This window comes from Myxocyprinus asiaticus, chromosome 26 (genome assembly GCF_019703515.2).
Source record: "Myxocyprinus asiaticus isolate MX2 ecotype Aquarium Trade chromosome 26, UBuf_Myxa_2, whole genome shotgun sequence".
NCBI classification, from domain to species: Eukaryota; Metazoa; Chordata; class Actinopteri; order Cypriniformes; family Catostomidae; genus Myxocyprinus; species Myxocyprinus asiaticus.
In genome coordinates, this window is record NC_059369.1 from 23,268,088 (window position 1) to 23,281,038 (window position 12,951).

Sequence of the window (12,951 nt, forward strand, 5' to 3'; positions counted from 1 at the left end):
AACCGGCCGACTGTTTGCCTTCACCCAATGGCTCTGAGACGCCTGCTGGAGATGGCTGCTGGCGGGGAATCACGACGTCGATGGAGTGATCGATCAGGTGGTACTGGAGCAGATCATCGGCTACCGCGAGGAATAAAGGAATGGGTCCAGTGCCACCGCCTGGCATGCTGGAGGAGGCTGTCCGATTGGCGGAGGACCATATGGCGGCATACCCGAGGGTGGAAGAGCCTTTCCTCTCTCTCTTCCCTTCCCCTATGTTTTCCCCGTTCTCTTCCCCCTCCCCTCTTCTCTCTCACTCTGCTCTCTCCCCAGAGCCCGTTCCTGCCCCGCGGCGGCATACCCAAGGGCGGAAGAGCCCTCCCTCTCTCTCTCTCCCCCCTTCACCTATGTTTTCCCCATTCTCTTCCCCTTCCCCTCTTCTCTCTCACTCTGCTCTCTCCCAGAGCCCGTTCCTGCCCCACGGAGGTGAAGAGTCCCGCCACCGAAGCCAGTTCCCCATGTGCAGGGGTTTGCACTGCCCACAGCATCGACAGTGCCCCGCCGCTCTCCCCCTCAGGTGGAAGTGTCCACCAACACAGGTGCGGGCGTGGCGCCTGGGCCGGCCTGCTGGAGTTACGGGGATCCAGGACACATCCGGGATCAATGCCCTGTGATAGAGCTGGGGACAGTGGTCCGGATCCCCAACACTCCGCAGGCTGCCCCCGATCGGGCCAGAGCGTACCGGATACCGGTAAGAGTCAAGGGGGGTACTCACCAAGCATTGGTGGACACGGGTTTTAATCAAACCACTATCCACCAATGCTTGGTTCAATGTGAGGCTTTGGGCACAACCAAAAGGGTGAGGGTGAAGTATGTGCATGGGGATATTCACAATTACTCCGTGGTGACCCTTGTAATAAGATTTCGGGGAACAATACTTAGAGTGGAGGCCGCGGTTAGTTCCCGCCTCACCCATCCACTGATTTTGGGGACTAATTGGCCTGAATTCAGAAATGTGTTAAAGGGAATATGCGCGGATGGGTCCTGCATAAAAGCGATGAGATGTGAAATGTGCGATGCCCTGGCAGGGAAGGCGGAGATGGGGCCATCTTCGTCAGCTTTATGTCAGGATGACGTGAGGGGGTGAGGCTGCAGCCCCGCCCATCCTCAGGGGATTTCCCTTTGGAGCAGTCGCAAGATGAAACCCTCAAGCATGCCTTTGACCAAGTGAGAGTGATCAAAAGTCAACAACTCCGGCCGAATGTCGCACTTTCATATCCCTATTTTGCAATTATAAACGAGCGGTTGTATAGAGTGACGCAGGACGCTCAAACAAAGGAAGATACAACCCAGCTCTTAATACCACGGAGCCGTCGGGAAATGGTGTTCCAGGCGGCTCATTATAATCCCGTGGCGGGTCATCTAGGGGAAAGAAAAACACTGAACTATCTAATAGCTTGTTTTTATTGGCCAGGCATTGGCGGCGATGTCCGCAGGTGGTGTGTGGCTTGCCGTGAATGTCAGCTGGTGAACCCGGCGGCCACCCCAAAAGTGCCATTGCGCCCCCTTCCGCTGATCGAGGTCCCCTTTGGGAGAATTGGCATGGACCTCGTCGGGCCATTAGAGCGGTCAGCACACGGACATCGCTTTGTATTTGTCCTAGTGGACTATGCAACGCGATATCCGGAAGCAGTGCCTCTACGCAGCATCTCAGCTCGTAGTGTTGCGGAGGCACTCTTCAAAATAATCTCCCGGGTGGGGATTCCGAAAGAGATCCTCACCGATCAGGGCACTATGCAAGCTTTACGAATTATTGGGCATTAAGTCAATTCACAACAGCGTTTACCATCCACAAACAGATGGCCTGGTGGAACAATTTAATAAAATCCTTAAGAACATGATTCGTAAGTTCGTACACGAGGATGCTAGAAATTGGGACAAATGGCTCGATCCCCTGTTATTCGCAGTACGAGAGGTCCCACAAGCCTCCATTGGGTTTTCCCAATTCGAGCTGCTGTATGGGCGGTGCCCGTGTGGTGTGCTTGATGTCATACACGAAGCTTGGGAGGAGGGACCATCAAACAGTAAGAATGAAATTCAATACGTTCTTGATCTTAGAGCAAATCTCCACACCTTGGGGCAACTAACACAGGAGAATTTGATCCAAGCTCAAGAACGACAGATCCGACTGTATAACAGGGGAACTCGGCTCCGGGAATTTGCACCGGGAGATAAGGTACTCGTTTTACTCCCCACATCGAGCTCCAAATTACTCGCCAAGTGGCAAGGACCCTTTGAGGTCACACGACGATTGAGGGATCTCGATTATGAGGTAAAGCGAACCGATAGAGGGGGCGCACGTCAAATATATCACCTCAACCTCCTGAAATTATGGAGTGAGGCGGTCCCTGTGATGTTGGCTACAGTAGTTCCGGAGAGGGCGGAGCTCGGGCCTGAGGTGAATACAAAACACAATCATATCACCCCGGTCACTTGCGGAGACCACCTCTCACCGTATCAACTCGCAGAGGTTGCCAAGTTGCAACAAGCATTTGCAGACGTGTTTTCCCTTCTACCGGGTTGTACAAACCTCATCCAGCACCACATCAAGACCGAGCCAATGGTGGTGGTACGTAGCCGTCCCTACCGATTGCCCGAGCACAAAAAGAAAATTGTCTGGGAAGAATTGGATGCAATGCTCACTATGGGGGTAATAGAGTAATCCCACAGCGATTGGTCCAGCCTGGTTGTTCTAGTTCCGAAGAGCAACAGGTCTGTACGGTTCTGTGTGGATTATAGAAAAGTCAATGCAGTGTCTAAATTTGATGTGTACCCAATGCCTCGTGTTGAAGAGTTGCTCGATTGGTTGGGCACTGCTCGATTTTATTCGACACTGGATTTGACAAAGGGTTACTGGCAGATCCCCTTGACACCAATTTCCCGTGAAAAAACAGCCTTCTCCACACCGTTTGGATTACACCAATTTGTGACACTTCCGTTCGGTTTGTTTGGGGCCCCTGCTACGTTTCAGCATCTCATGGACCGAATCCTCAGACTGCATTCAACTTACGCCGCTGCCTATTTAGATGACATCATCATTTACAGCAATGATTGGCAGCGGCACATGCAGCATCTGAGGGTGGTTCTGAGAATGCTGATTTGAGCGGGACTCACAGCAAACCCCAAGAAGGTGCGCGATTGGTGGGTGGAGATATCTGGGGTTCCACTTGGGCCACGAGCAGGTGCGTCCCCAAATTGACAAGACTGCGGTGATTGTGACCTGCCAGAGGCCCAAGACCAAAAAGGGGGTGAGACAGTTCCTGGGGCTGGCTGGCAGGCTATTATAGGAGATTCGTGCCTAATTATTCGGATGTCACCAGCCCACTGAAAAGGGAGCTCCAGACCCGATCCAGTGGACGGAGCAGTGTCAACAGGCGTTTACACAGGTTAAAGCCACGCTTTGCAGGGGGCCACTTTTACATTCACTCAGTTTCTCTCTCCCTTTTGTCTTGCAGAAGGACACTTCAGACAGAGGGCTGGGGGCTGTACTCTCACAGGTGGTGGAGGGGGAGGAGCGCCCGGTGCTGTACATTAGCCGCAAGCTCTTGCTGAGGGAGACTAAGTACAGCAATGTAGAAAAGGAGTGTCTCGCCATCAAGTGGGCGGTCCTCACTCTCCGGTACTACCTGTTGGGGCAGGCCTTCACCCTCTGCTCAGATCACGCCCCACTCCAATGGCTCCACCGCATGAAAGATACCAACGTGCGGATCACCTGTTGGTATCTGGCTCTTCAGCCATTTAAGTTCAAGGTGGTCCACAGACCGGGAGCACAGATGGCTGTCGCCGACTTCCTTTCCAGAAATGGGGGGGAGTGGTAGACAGGCCGGCCTGAGTCGGGCGGTGGGGATATGTGGCAGCGGGGGCGTGGTCAAGTGTTCGTCCGGAGAGAGAGAAAGCAGTAAGGGCGCTTGCACCTGAGCTAGATTATGTCTAACACCTGTCTCTAATTCCAGTGAGCATGGGAAGAGCGGCATACAGTTGTGCTCAAAAGTTTGCATACCCTGACAGAAACTGTGAAATTTTGGCATTGATTTTGAAAATATGACTGATCATGCAAACAAACTGTCTTTTATTTAAGGATAGTGATCGCATGAAGCCATTTATTATCACATAGTTGTTGGGCTCCTTTTTAAATCGTAATGGTAACAGAAATCACCCAAATGACCCTGATCAAAAGTTTACATACCCTTGAATGTTTGGCCTTGTTACAGACACACAAGGTGACACACACAGGTTTAAATGGCAATTAAAGGTTAATTTCCCACACCTGTGGCTTTTTAAATTGCAGTTAGTGTCTGTGTATAAATAGTCAATGAATTTGTTAGCTCTCACGTGGATGCACTGAGCAGGCTAGATACTGAGCCATGGGGAGCAGAAAAGAACTATCAAAAGACCTGTGTAACAAGGTAATGGAACTTTATAAAGATGGAAAAGAATATAAAAAGATATCCAAAGCCTTGAAAATGCCAGTCAGTACTGTTCAATCACTTATTAAGAAGTGGAAAATTTAGGGATCTCTTGATACCAAGCCAAGGTCAAGTAGACCAAGAAGGATTTCAGCCACAACTGCCAGAAGAATTGTTCAGGATACAAAGAAAAACCCAAAGGTAACCTCAGGAGAAATACAGGCTGCTCTGGAAAAAGACGGTGTGGTTGTTTAAAGGAGCACAATATGACGATACTTGAACAAAAATGAGCTGCATGGTCGAGTTGCCAGAAAGAAGCCAATGCCACAAAAAAGCCCAGTTACAATATGCCCAACAACACCTTGACACGCCTCACAGCTTCTGGCACACTGTAATTTGGAGTGACGAGACCAAATAGAGCTTTATGGTCACAACCATAAGCGCTATGTTTGGAGAGGGGTCAACAAGTATTGTGCAGTCATATTTTCAAAATCAATGCCAAAATTTCACAATTTCTGCCAGGGAATGCAAATTTTTGAGCACAACTGTATAAGCAGCCAAGTCACTAGCAGAGAGGGAGAGAGAGCCTGGCACAAGGAAGTCCATGGTGTCTGTGAAGCTGACGAGTTTATGAGAGTTCGTATCTGTGAAGCTAATGAGTTTTGTGAAGCTATAAGCGTTGACGTTGCCAATTTAAAGTCTTACCTGTGCCAGGAGAAGCCCGTTTCCCTGTGTCCTCCTTTCATTCTGCTGTGGACATTTCCACAGCCTGTTATGTCGAGCAGACTCGGAAAGAGCCCGTCCAAGAATTTCACCATATCCCAACATTCTTCGTCCTCAGGAATTCCAACAATTCGGACGTTATTCCGCCGGTTACAATTCTCCAAATCCTCCAACTTCTCCCAGACGCACTCCAAATCCACCCTGGTCACTAGCGGATTAGCAGCTAATTCCCACTCCGATGACTCCAGATAATCGATCCGTTTCTTGACATCCCCCACTCTTGTAACCACCTCAGTGAATTTCGTCTCCATGGCCATGATCGATCGACGTCTTACAGCAAGATCCTCCAAGTCGGCAACGACCTTCGTCAGCATTGCCAACACGCTCAACATTTTTCGCTGAATTTCCTTCAATTCTCCGGCCAAATGGTCTCCCTGGTTTGCGGCCTTCTGCTCAGGGTTATCAGCTTGAGCACGTAAGTGTCTTTTAATGTCTACAGAGCCCGAGGATTTTGAACTCTTTGACATATTGAATTCCAAGAACAGTTAAGGATCAGGGTATATCGAATCTCACCGGGTTATGACATAAGTATTTAAACTAGTAAAGTGCGCAGAGCTTGCCGTTCACACGTCCGAACCTCGCATGGCGTCACGTGACGCCCTGAAAATATCTTTACATTTTTTTACTCAGATCAAATGTTAGAAAGAATCAGCCGAAATTACACAGTAGTTTTGCCTTCGACAATTCTTTGTTTTGAGTTTGGACTAACGATGGTCTTTCTATTATACATATCTGTCCCTTCCCCAATAATTTATACCTAAATATGAAAGTATTTTACATACTTACTTGAAAACCATAGTGCACAAGTTATGTCATTCTCCAAAGGGGACTTGAATGAACTGTGTTTATTATATCAGTCGCCTGACAGGGGCGCCAAGAAAGTGCATCATTGTTGCAACGCAGCGCAGCGCCTTCACCCTGTGTGAATGAAATCGGAGCTGGCGATGCCTGGATTTGATTTTCCAGCTATTTTTATTGTTTAATCTGTGAATGGCGCCTAAACAGGACCCTAAACCTAAATTTCAAGAAGGTAAGAAACCTTGTAAGAAAGCTATGTCTCTTCGAAAGGAGCCATCAGTTTGCTCAGTGTTTCCTGTGCAGTGGAAGCGCGCGCTGCCTCCGCACAATGGCGCGCGCCATCTCAACAGCGAGATGTGTATGAAAACAGTCTTTAGCCACGCAATGCTAATGGTTTCTTTTACATTCTGTAGATTTATTCGTTAACCCGCAAATGCATGTAATATTGCATGACAGAGTTTTCCATTATTTGTGACAGCCTTTAAAAACATAAGCAGCTAAACAACTCATTAGCTCTTGTCAGTGTAGCCCGTTAGCAGGCCTTGTTTACACAATTCTCGCATCATAGCATAAAGACGGATTATTGGAGTCCTAGTGAGATTAAATCTGATTTACTATGTTAGAAATGTCCCCACAGAGATGTTTTAAAGTTATTCATGTCACAAATAAACACATTGCAAACAAATGGTGCAGGGCAAGGATATTTATGACTGCTTTACAGAACTGCAGGAAATATTAATGCATAAATTAGTGACTATACAGTCTCTTCAGACATTTCTTCCCATTTCAGTTAAAGAAGCTTTATTATTTGTCTTTATCGGGGTGTTGTGGCAAAAACAGGCATCTTGCAAACTGCACAAATGCTCTGCAAAATTTAACACTATACATGATCTTGTTCTCATACACTGCTTACCAGTGCTCATTACACATTGTTTTAACTTCCGATGCATTTCAGGTGAACGAGTGCTGTGCTTTCATGGGCCATTGCTATACGAAGCTAAGGTATCTGAATGAATTACTGTTATTATGCATCCATGAAGGCCTTCAAAGTTCTGTTTAATATTTTGATAGCAGTAACAGGAAGAGATATTCACTTTTAGTGTAAATGTAGTCCATGTGTTTGATGTACTGGTTTTGTAGATCAAGGTTAATTTTGATGTCATTTTCTTAATTCAGTCAAAGCACTTAATGATAAAGGGCACATCATTTGGCACTATTTTCCATGTTATTGTCTGGTTGTGGATGAAAATTAAGGTTAAGAGTATTTAGTTCGTATCTTCATGTATTTTCATGTGAAGACTATGAGCTTGTACTTTAGTTGTTTAGTGCAGTTTCATAATTCTTAAAGCAAATATCAATGTTATTTAAACTATCCTCTTTTGTGCACTTTAGTTGTTTAATCATTTTGTGGTTCACTCTATTTGATCTGTCTTTCTCTGGAAGATGTACATATTTCATGTCTCCCTTTGCAGTGTGTAAAAATCAATATCAAGGACAAACAAGTGAAATACTTTATTCATTACAGCGGATGGAATAAAAAGTAAGTTTCTGTAGTGCTTGCAGTATGATTGAGGTAAAATGAAAGCTTCTTAAGTCATGAGTAACATCCCTTATATTGTACGTTGAAATGGTAAAATTGATGTCCACCAAGGACCGAGTTATATCTTATAACACGGATCAAACTTACAGTTTGATTAGTTCATTTAAAGCGTGTATGTTCAATGTGTTTCCAGTTGGGACGAATGGGTTCCTGAAAGCCGTGTGCTCAAATATGTGGACAGTAACCTGCAGAAACAGAAAGAGCTTCAGAAGGCAAACCAGTGAGTTACACACATGAATAGTTCATGATTACAGTGCTTAATACCACTCTGTGAACTCATCTAATATGAAGAAGATTATAAAATGGAAACAAGTGGTTCCTGGCATATATACATACACATTTCAAACAAATTAAATAAAGTTAAAGGTATATTAATGCAAAGAAAACTTCCACACCCTTTTTCTCTTTCATTGTTATTCCAGTGGCACAAACAATGGTGTATGAATCCTGTAATGCACATTTGTCTTTCAATAAGAATTAGTTTTAATGCAAATCATACTGTTTTTCAGAGACCATTATGTTGAGGGAAGGATGAGGGGTGTCGCACCAAGCAAGAAGATCGCTGCTGTGCAGCAAAAAAATGTAGATGTGTGAGTGCTGCTTTGTATGAGTGCCCTCAAATGAACTCTGCAAATGAACTGTCAGAACTGCAAACTCGTATCAGTTAAGCTGTATGTATACTGGTATATGTTTAATTATGTGTTTTACATTCTTTTCACTAGAAAAACCAAAAAGAACAAGCAAAAAAGTAAGTTCTGTTTCCCAATGCAAATATTCCCAATGTTTTGACCTGTTTATACAGTAGAAGATGTTTGATCTTCAGCTGTTTAGTGTAAATGTTATTAAAATGCGTATGTAAATGTATCTTGTCTGTACAAATGTTTTATTTAGATTTATTCAGAGTTGGATACTTATAGCGGATGCTTTATTAAATTTCAAGCAAGATTATGCCTTTTCCAATCATGCCGACAAACAGATGTGTTATACTGTTAACCAAAAACAATTGTATGATAAAAGCGAAGGAGAGTTTACTTTTGGTTTATCTTGGTTTATAAATGTAATATGTAGTGGGACATTGATGGTGGGCTGTTGCTGATAACAAGCTTTTTCTTGCATTTGCTTTTCCAGCACCAGGGGCTGGAGAAGGTACCAGCACTGGGGACATGCCTCACCCCCCACGCAAGAAGAGGGCACGTGTTGACCCAACTGTGGAGTGTGTATGTCAGTTTAAAGCCTGTTCAAAACTGAATGTTGGGGCCAGTATTTTGACTTTATCTTTTTTATGTTAAAGTTGGTGTTTTAAAGGAATGGTTCACCAAAAAAAGGAGAATTCTTTCATCATTTACTCACCATCAAGCATCCCAGATGTATTTGACTTTCTTTCTTCTGCAGAACACAAATTAAGATTTGTTATATTTTTAAGAATATTTCAGCTCTGTAGGTCCTCACAATGCAAGTGAATGGTGACTAAAACTTTGAAGCTCCTTAAAGCACTTAAATGCAGCATACAATTAATCCATAAGACTCCAGTGGTTTAATCCATGTCTTCTGAAGCGATCCAGTCGGATTTGGGTGAGAACAGAACAAAATATAACTCCTTGGGAATCAAGATTTTAAGCTTGATTGCACTTTCTAGCACTATCTAGTGCTCTGTGCATGCATCAAGCTCTAGGAAATGTTATTGAGCTTGAAATCTTGATCGTGGCTAGAGACTGCAATGGCAAGATGAACAGTGAAAAGGAGTTATATTTTGGTTTGTTCTCACCCAAATCCGACTGGATCGCATCTGAAGACATGAATTAAACCACCGGACCTGTATGGATTACTTTTATGCTGCCTTTGTGTGATCTTTGGAGCTTCAAAGTTTTAACCACCATTTACTTGCATTGTATGGGCCTACAGAGCTGAATATTTTTCAAAAAAAATCTTTGTGTTCTGCAGAAGAAATAAAGTCATACACCTCTGAGATGACATGAGGGTGAGTAAATGATCATTTATTTTCATTTTTTGGTGTAGTATTCCTTTAAATATAAGTTAATAGTGAGGCTGTTTGAAGTATCCAAAACTGGTTTTCTTTACAGGAGGAGACTTTCATTAACAGAGTAGAGGTGAAGGTAAAAATTCCTGAAGAGTTAAAACCATGGCTGGTAGATGACTGGGACCTGATTACTAGACAGAAGCAGGTAACCTCAAACCACCTCATGTGTTCAACCTAATCCAAATCTGTAGTCTCTTATTTGGAGCCCGTATATTGTGTGGCTCATTATTATATAATAGCATTGTTCAATATTATTTACACTAAGGCAGCATAGTTGGAATGCTTTGTAGAACAACAACTATGCAGAGAAGAGACAAAATGTACGATTGGGTTAAACTTTTTCTTTTACAGAGTTTGTCAGCAATGACAATACAAGTGGCGTCTCTACAGCCACTGAATTGTAAATAAATCCCTTGCGGAAATAAATGATGGATCTCATATACATTGGGCCAGCCTAATTTCTTACATAATTTCTGCATCAGGATACTAACGAAATACAGTATTGCTGAAAAACTAGTTGTTTAAAAATGTGTTGTTGATATTTTTTTTTTTTTTTAAGCCCAGCCCAACAGTTTATAATACCCTAGCCAATTCATGGCCCCATCTGTGTGTTTTGCAGAAGTTTAAATAAATCATGGTTAAAACATGGTTATGATGGTTGTAGGTGATTGCATCTCTTCTGTTGTTCATGTGTTGTCATTGATACTTCCTTTGAAAATCATCTACGATAACTGGAGTATCTGAATCGAGAGTAATGTAATATATTGGTCATCTGAGTTTTCATGTTCCATACATGTACTATGGAAATATTTATGCAGTTTAGCTTCATTTGTTTAGCTCTTCCACTTGCCTGCAAAAAAGAATGTGGATGCTATCCTGGAGGACTATGCAAATTACAAGAAATCAAGGGGCAACTGTGATAACAAGTATGTTTGTGTGTGTGAAAAATCTTTTAATTATCCTGTTAATTGGAATCCCAGTTGAAATTCTTATTGTAGTGTCTTTCTAACAAGATACTCAGCCATACTTGATGTCTTTACTCAGAGAATATGCAGTGAATGAGGTCGTCGCTGGAATCCGTGAGTACTTCAACGTCATGTTGGGCACACAGCTTCTCTACAAGTTTGAGAGGCCGCAGTATGCAGAGATCTTGGCTAATCATCCAGACACATGTATTTCTCAGATCTATGGGGCACCACACCTACTAAGGCTTTTTGGTAAAACTAAAATGCTTATTGTATTTTGAAACCTAATCGTACCTTTAAAAAATGACTTGTCACTTTGCTTTAATATATTTTAAAAGATTCAAAATGTTAACCATCAGCTTTAAATACTACAAACTGTAAGAAAGTGCATATTAATCCACCTTCCCATAATACATATTTAATATTAAATTCAATGTAATCATGGAACCATAACAGCAAAGAGCATGATAAAGGATTAGTTCACCCAAAAATGAAAATGCTCTCATCATTTACTCACCCTCATGCCATCTTGGATGTGTATGACTTTCTTTCTTCTGCAGAACATAAATGAAGATTTTTAGAAGAATATCTCAGCTCTGTTGGTCCATACAATGCAAGTGAATGGTGACCAAAACTTTGAAGCTCCAAAAAGCACATAAAGGCATCATAAAAGTAATCCAAATGACTCCAGTGGTTAAATCCATGTCTTCAGAAGTGATATGATGAATTGTGGTTGAGAAACAGATCAATATTTAAGTCCTTTTTTACTATAAATTTCCACCAGTAGGTGGCGATTGGCACAAAGAATGCGAATGACCAAAAAGAAGAATGTGAAAGTGGAGATTTATAGAAAAAAAATATCATATCACTTCTGAAAACATGGATTCTCCTGAGAGAGCTTCAGTTAGTGGAAATGTTTTGTTTATTCACAGTTATTAGGTAGTTTCCACAGTGTATTGCTTATATACTGTATATGTATATACAGTATATATGTATATGTGTTTGATCATGTGATAATGTGTCCTTTGATGTTTGGCAGTGAAAATTGGAGCAATGCTGGCCTACACACCTCTGGATGAGAAGAGTCTAGCCCTACTTCTCAGCTACCTGCAGGATTTTTTAAAGTAAGTGGAAATAGATTTTTATCTTTATTTTTTCTTTGCGAATATATATATATATATATATGTGTGTGTGTGTGTGTGCGCGTGTGTGTATTTAGTCTAAACTTTTATTTTTGATTTAGGTATTTGGTGAAGAATTCATCTTCTCTGTTCAGCGCAATTGACTATGAGGTTGCACCTCCAGAATATCACCGCAAAGCTGTCTGAGGGCAAAGCCAATGAGGATTCATCAGTCCTGTGGAAGATTTTTAGTGCACACAACATCAGTCAATAAAAAGCAGGTTCATCATTTGGTTATCTGTAAACTAAGGATAATGTCTATTTATCTGGTATTCCAGATAATCTGCTGGGATTCTGGATTAATTCTAAATCTTTTTGGAAAGCTGCTGGTAATTGTTCCCACATTATTGAGGCATATTTTTGGTTTATGTAATATTGATAAACAGAACCTAGTCATATATTGTTGAAATGTTGCATCACTTGTGTTTTGGTTACCCTTTTTCTTTTTTACATGTCTGTCAATAAACTCTCCTCGGTTATGACTTCATTCTTAAACTATTCTAAACCTGTACATTGAAATTATTAGAAAAATACATTTTGCACCCTCTTACATGAGAGAGTAGCCCAGCTTTAAATAACATGACAGTTGAAAATCTAAAGCTACTTTTTCAGAAATATAATAGCACTGTGCAGTGACTAAGCTCCATTTGGGTAGGTGTTGTTACATAGAACAAAATTTAGGGGCAGACTGAATGAGGTCTTTTAAGAGGCAAGTGTTTGAAACAGGTTTGACTGCTTCATTTAGCGCAGATAAACTAGAGCCATTCTAACCATATGAAATGGCAGACTTACCCCCAAAAACACAACTCTGTTGTTTAATGCATTTTTATTGTAGCAGCAGTGTTCAGACTTGTCTTTAAATAAGTAAAAAGAGACTTATTCATTTGTCATACTATGACAGAAATGAATAAGTCTCTTTTTACTTATTTAGAGACTGCTACATGTTACCATTCATAGGATATGATAAACATGTTTGAGTGACTCCACTCTATAATAAAGAAGATGTCAAGCAAGAGCTTCAGGTTGCAATTACAGAATCATTTTCATATTCTTTGCTTAAAATTAAGAAGTAGAATAGAAGCTTTTATTGCTACACAGCTATGTCTGGTGGAAATTGTTGTAGGTACAGCAATGTAACATA

At 42.2% G+C, this 12,951-nt stretch overlaps 1 protein-coding gene across 2 annotated transcripts; it reads left to right on the forward strand.

Moving 5' to 3' along the window:
* Window positions 1–6,081: 6,081 nt before the first annotated feature.
* Window positions 6,082–12,292, forward strand: morf4l1 (mortality factor 4 like 1). Of its 2 annotated transcripts, XM_051657120.1 has the most exons (12): window positions 6,082–6,258; window positions 6,982–7,028; window positions 7,499–7,566; window positions 7,760–7,846; window positions 8,136–8,216; window positions 8,349–8,374; window positions 8,755–8,843; window positions 9,708–9,809; window positions 10,502–10,590; window positions 10,709–10,881; window positions 11,669–11,753; window positions 11,873–12,292. In XM_051657120.1, exons 1-12 carry the CDS (start codon window positions 6,219–6,221, stop codon window positions 11,955–11,957), a joined length of 972 nt encoding a protein of 323 aa, XP_051513080.1. In that variant the 5' UTR covers window positions 6,082–6,218; the 3' UTR covers window positions 11,958–12,292. The 2 variants fall into 2 exon arrangements, with proteins under 2 accessions (XP_051513080.1, XP_051513081.1); XM_051657121.1 differs by lacking the exons at window positions 11,669–11,753; window positions 11,873–12,292 and adding an exon at window positions 11,190–11,495.
* The last annotated feature ends 659 nt before the right edge of the window (window positions 12,293–12,951 follow it).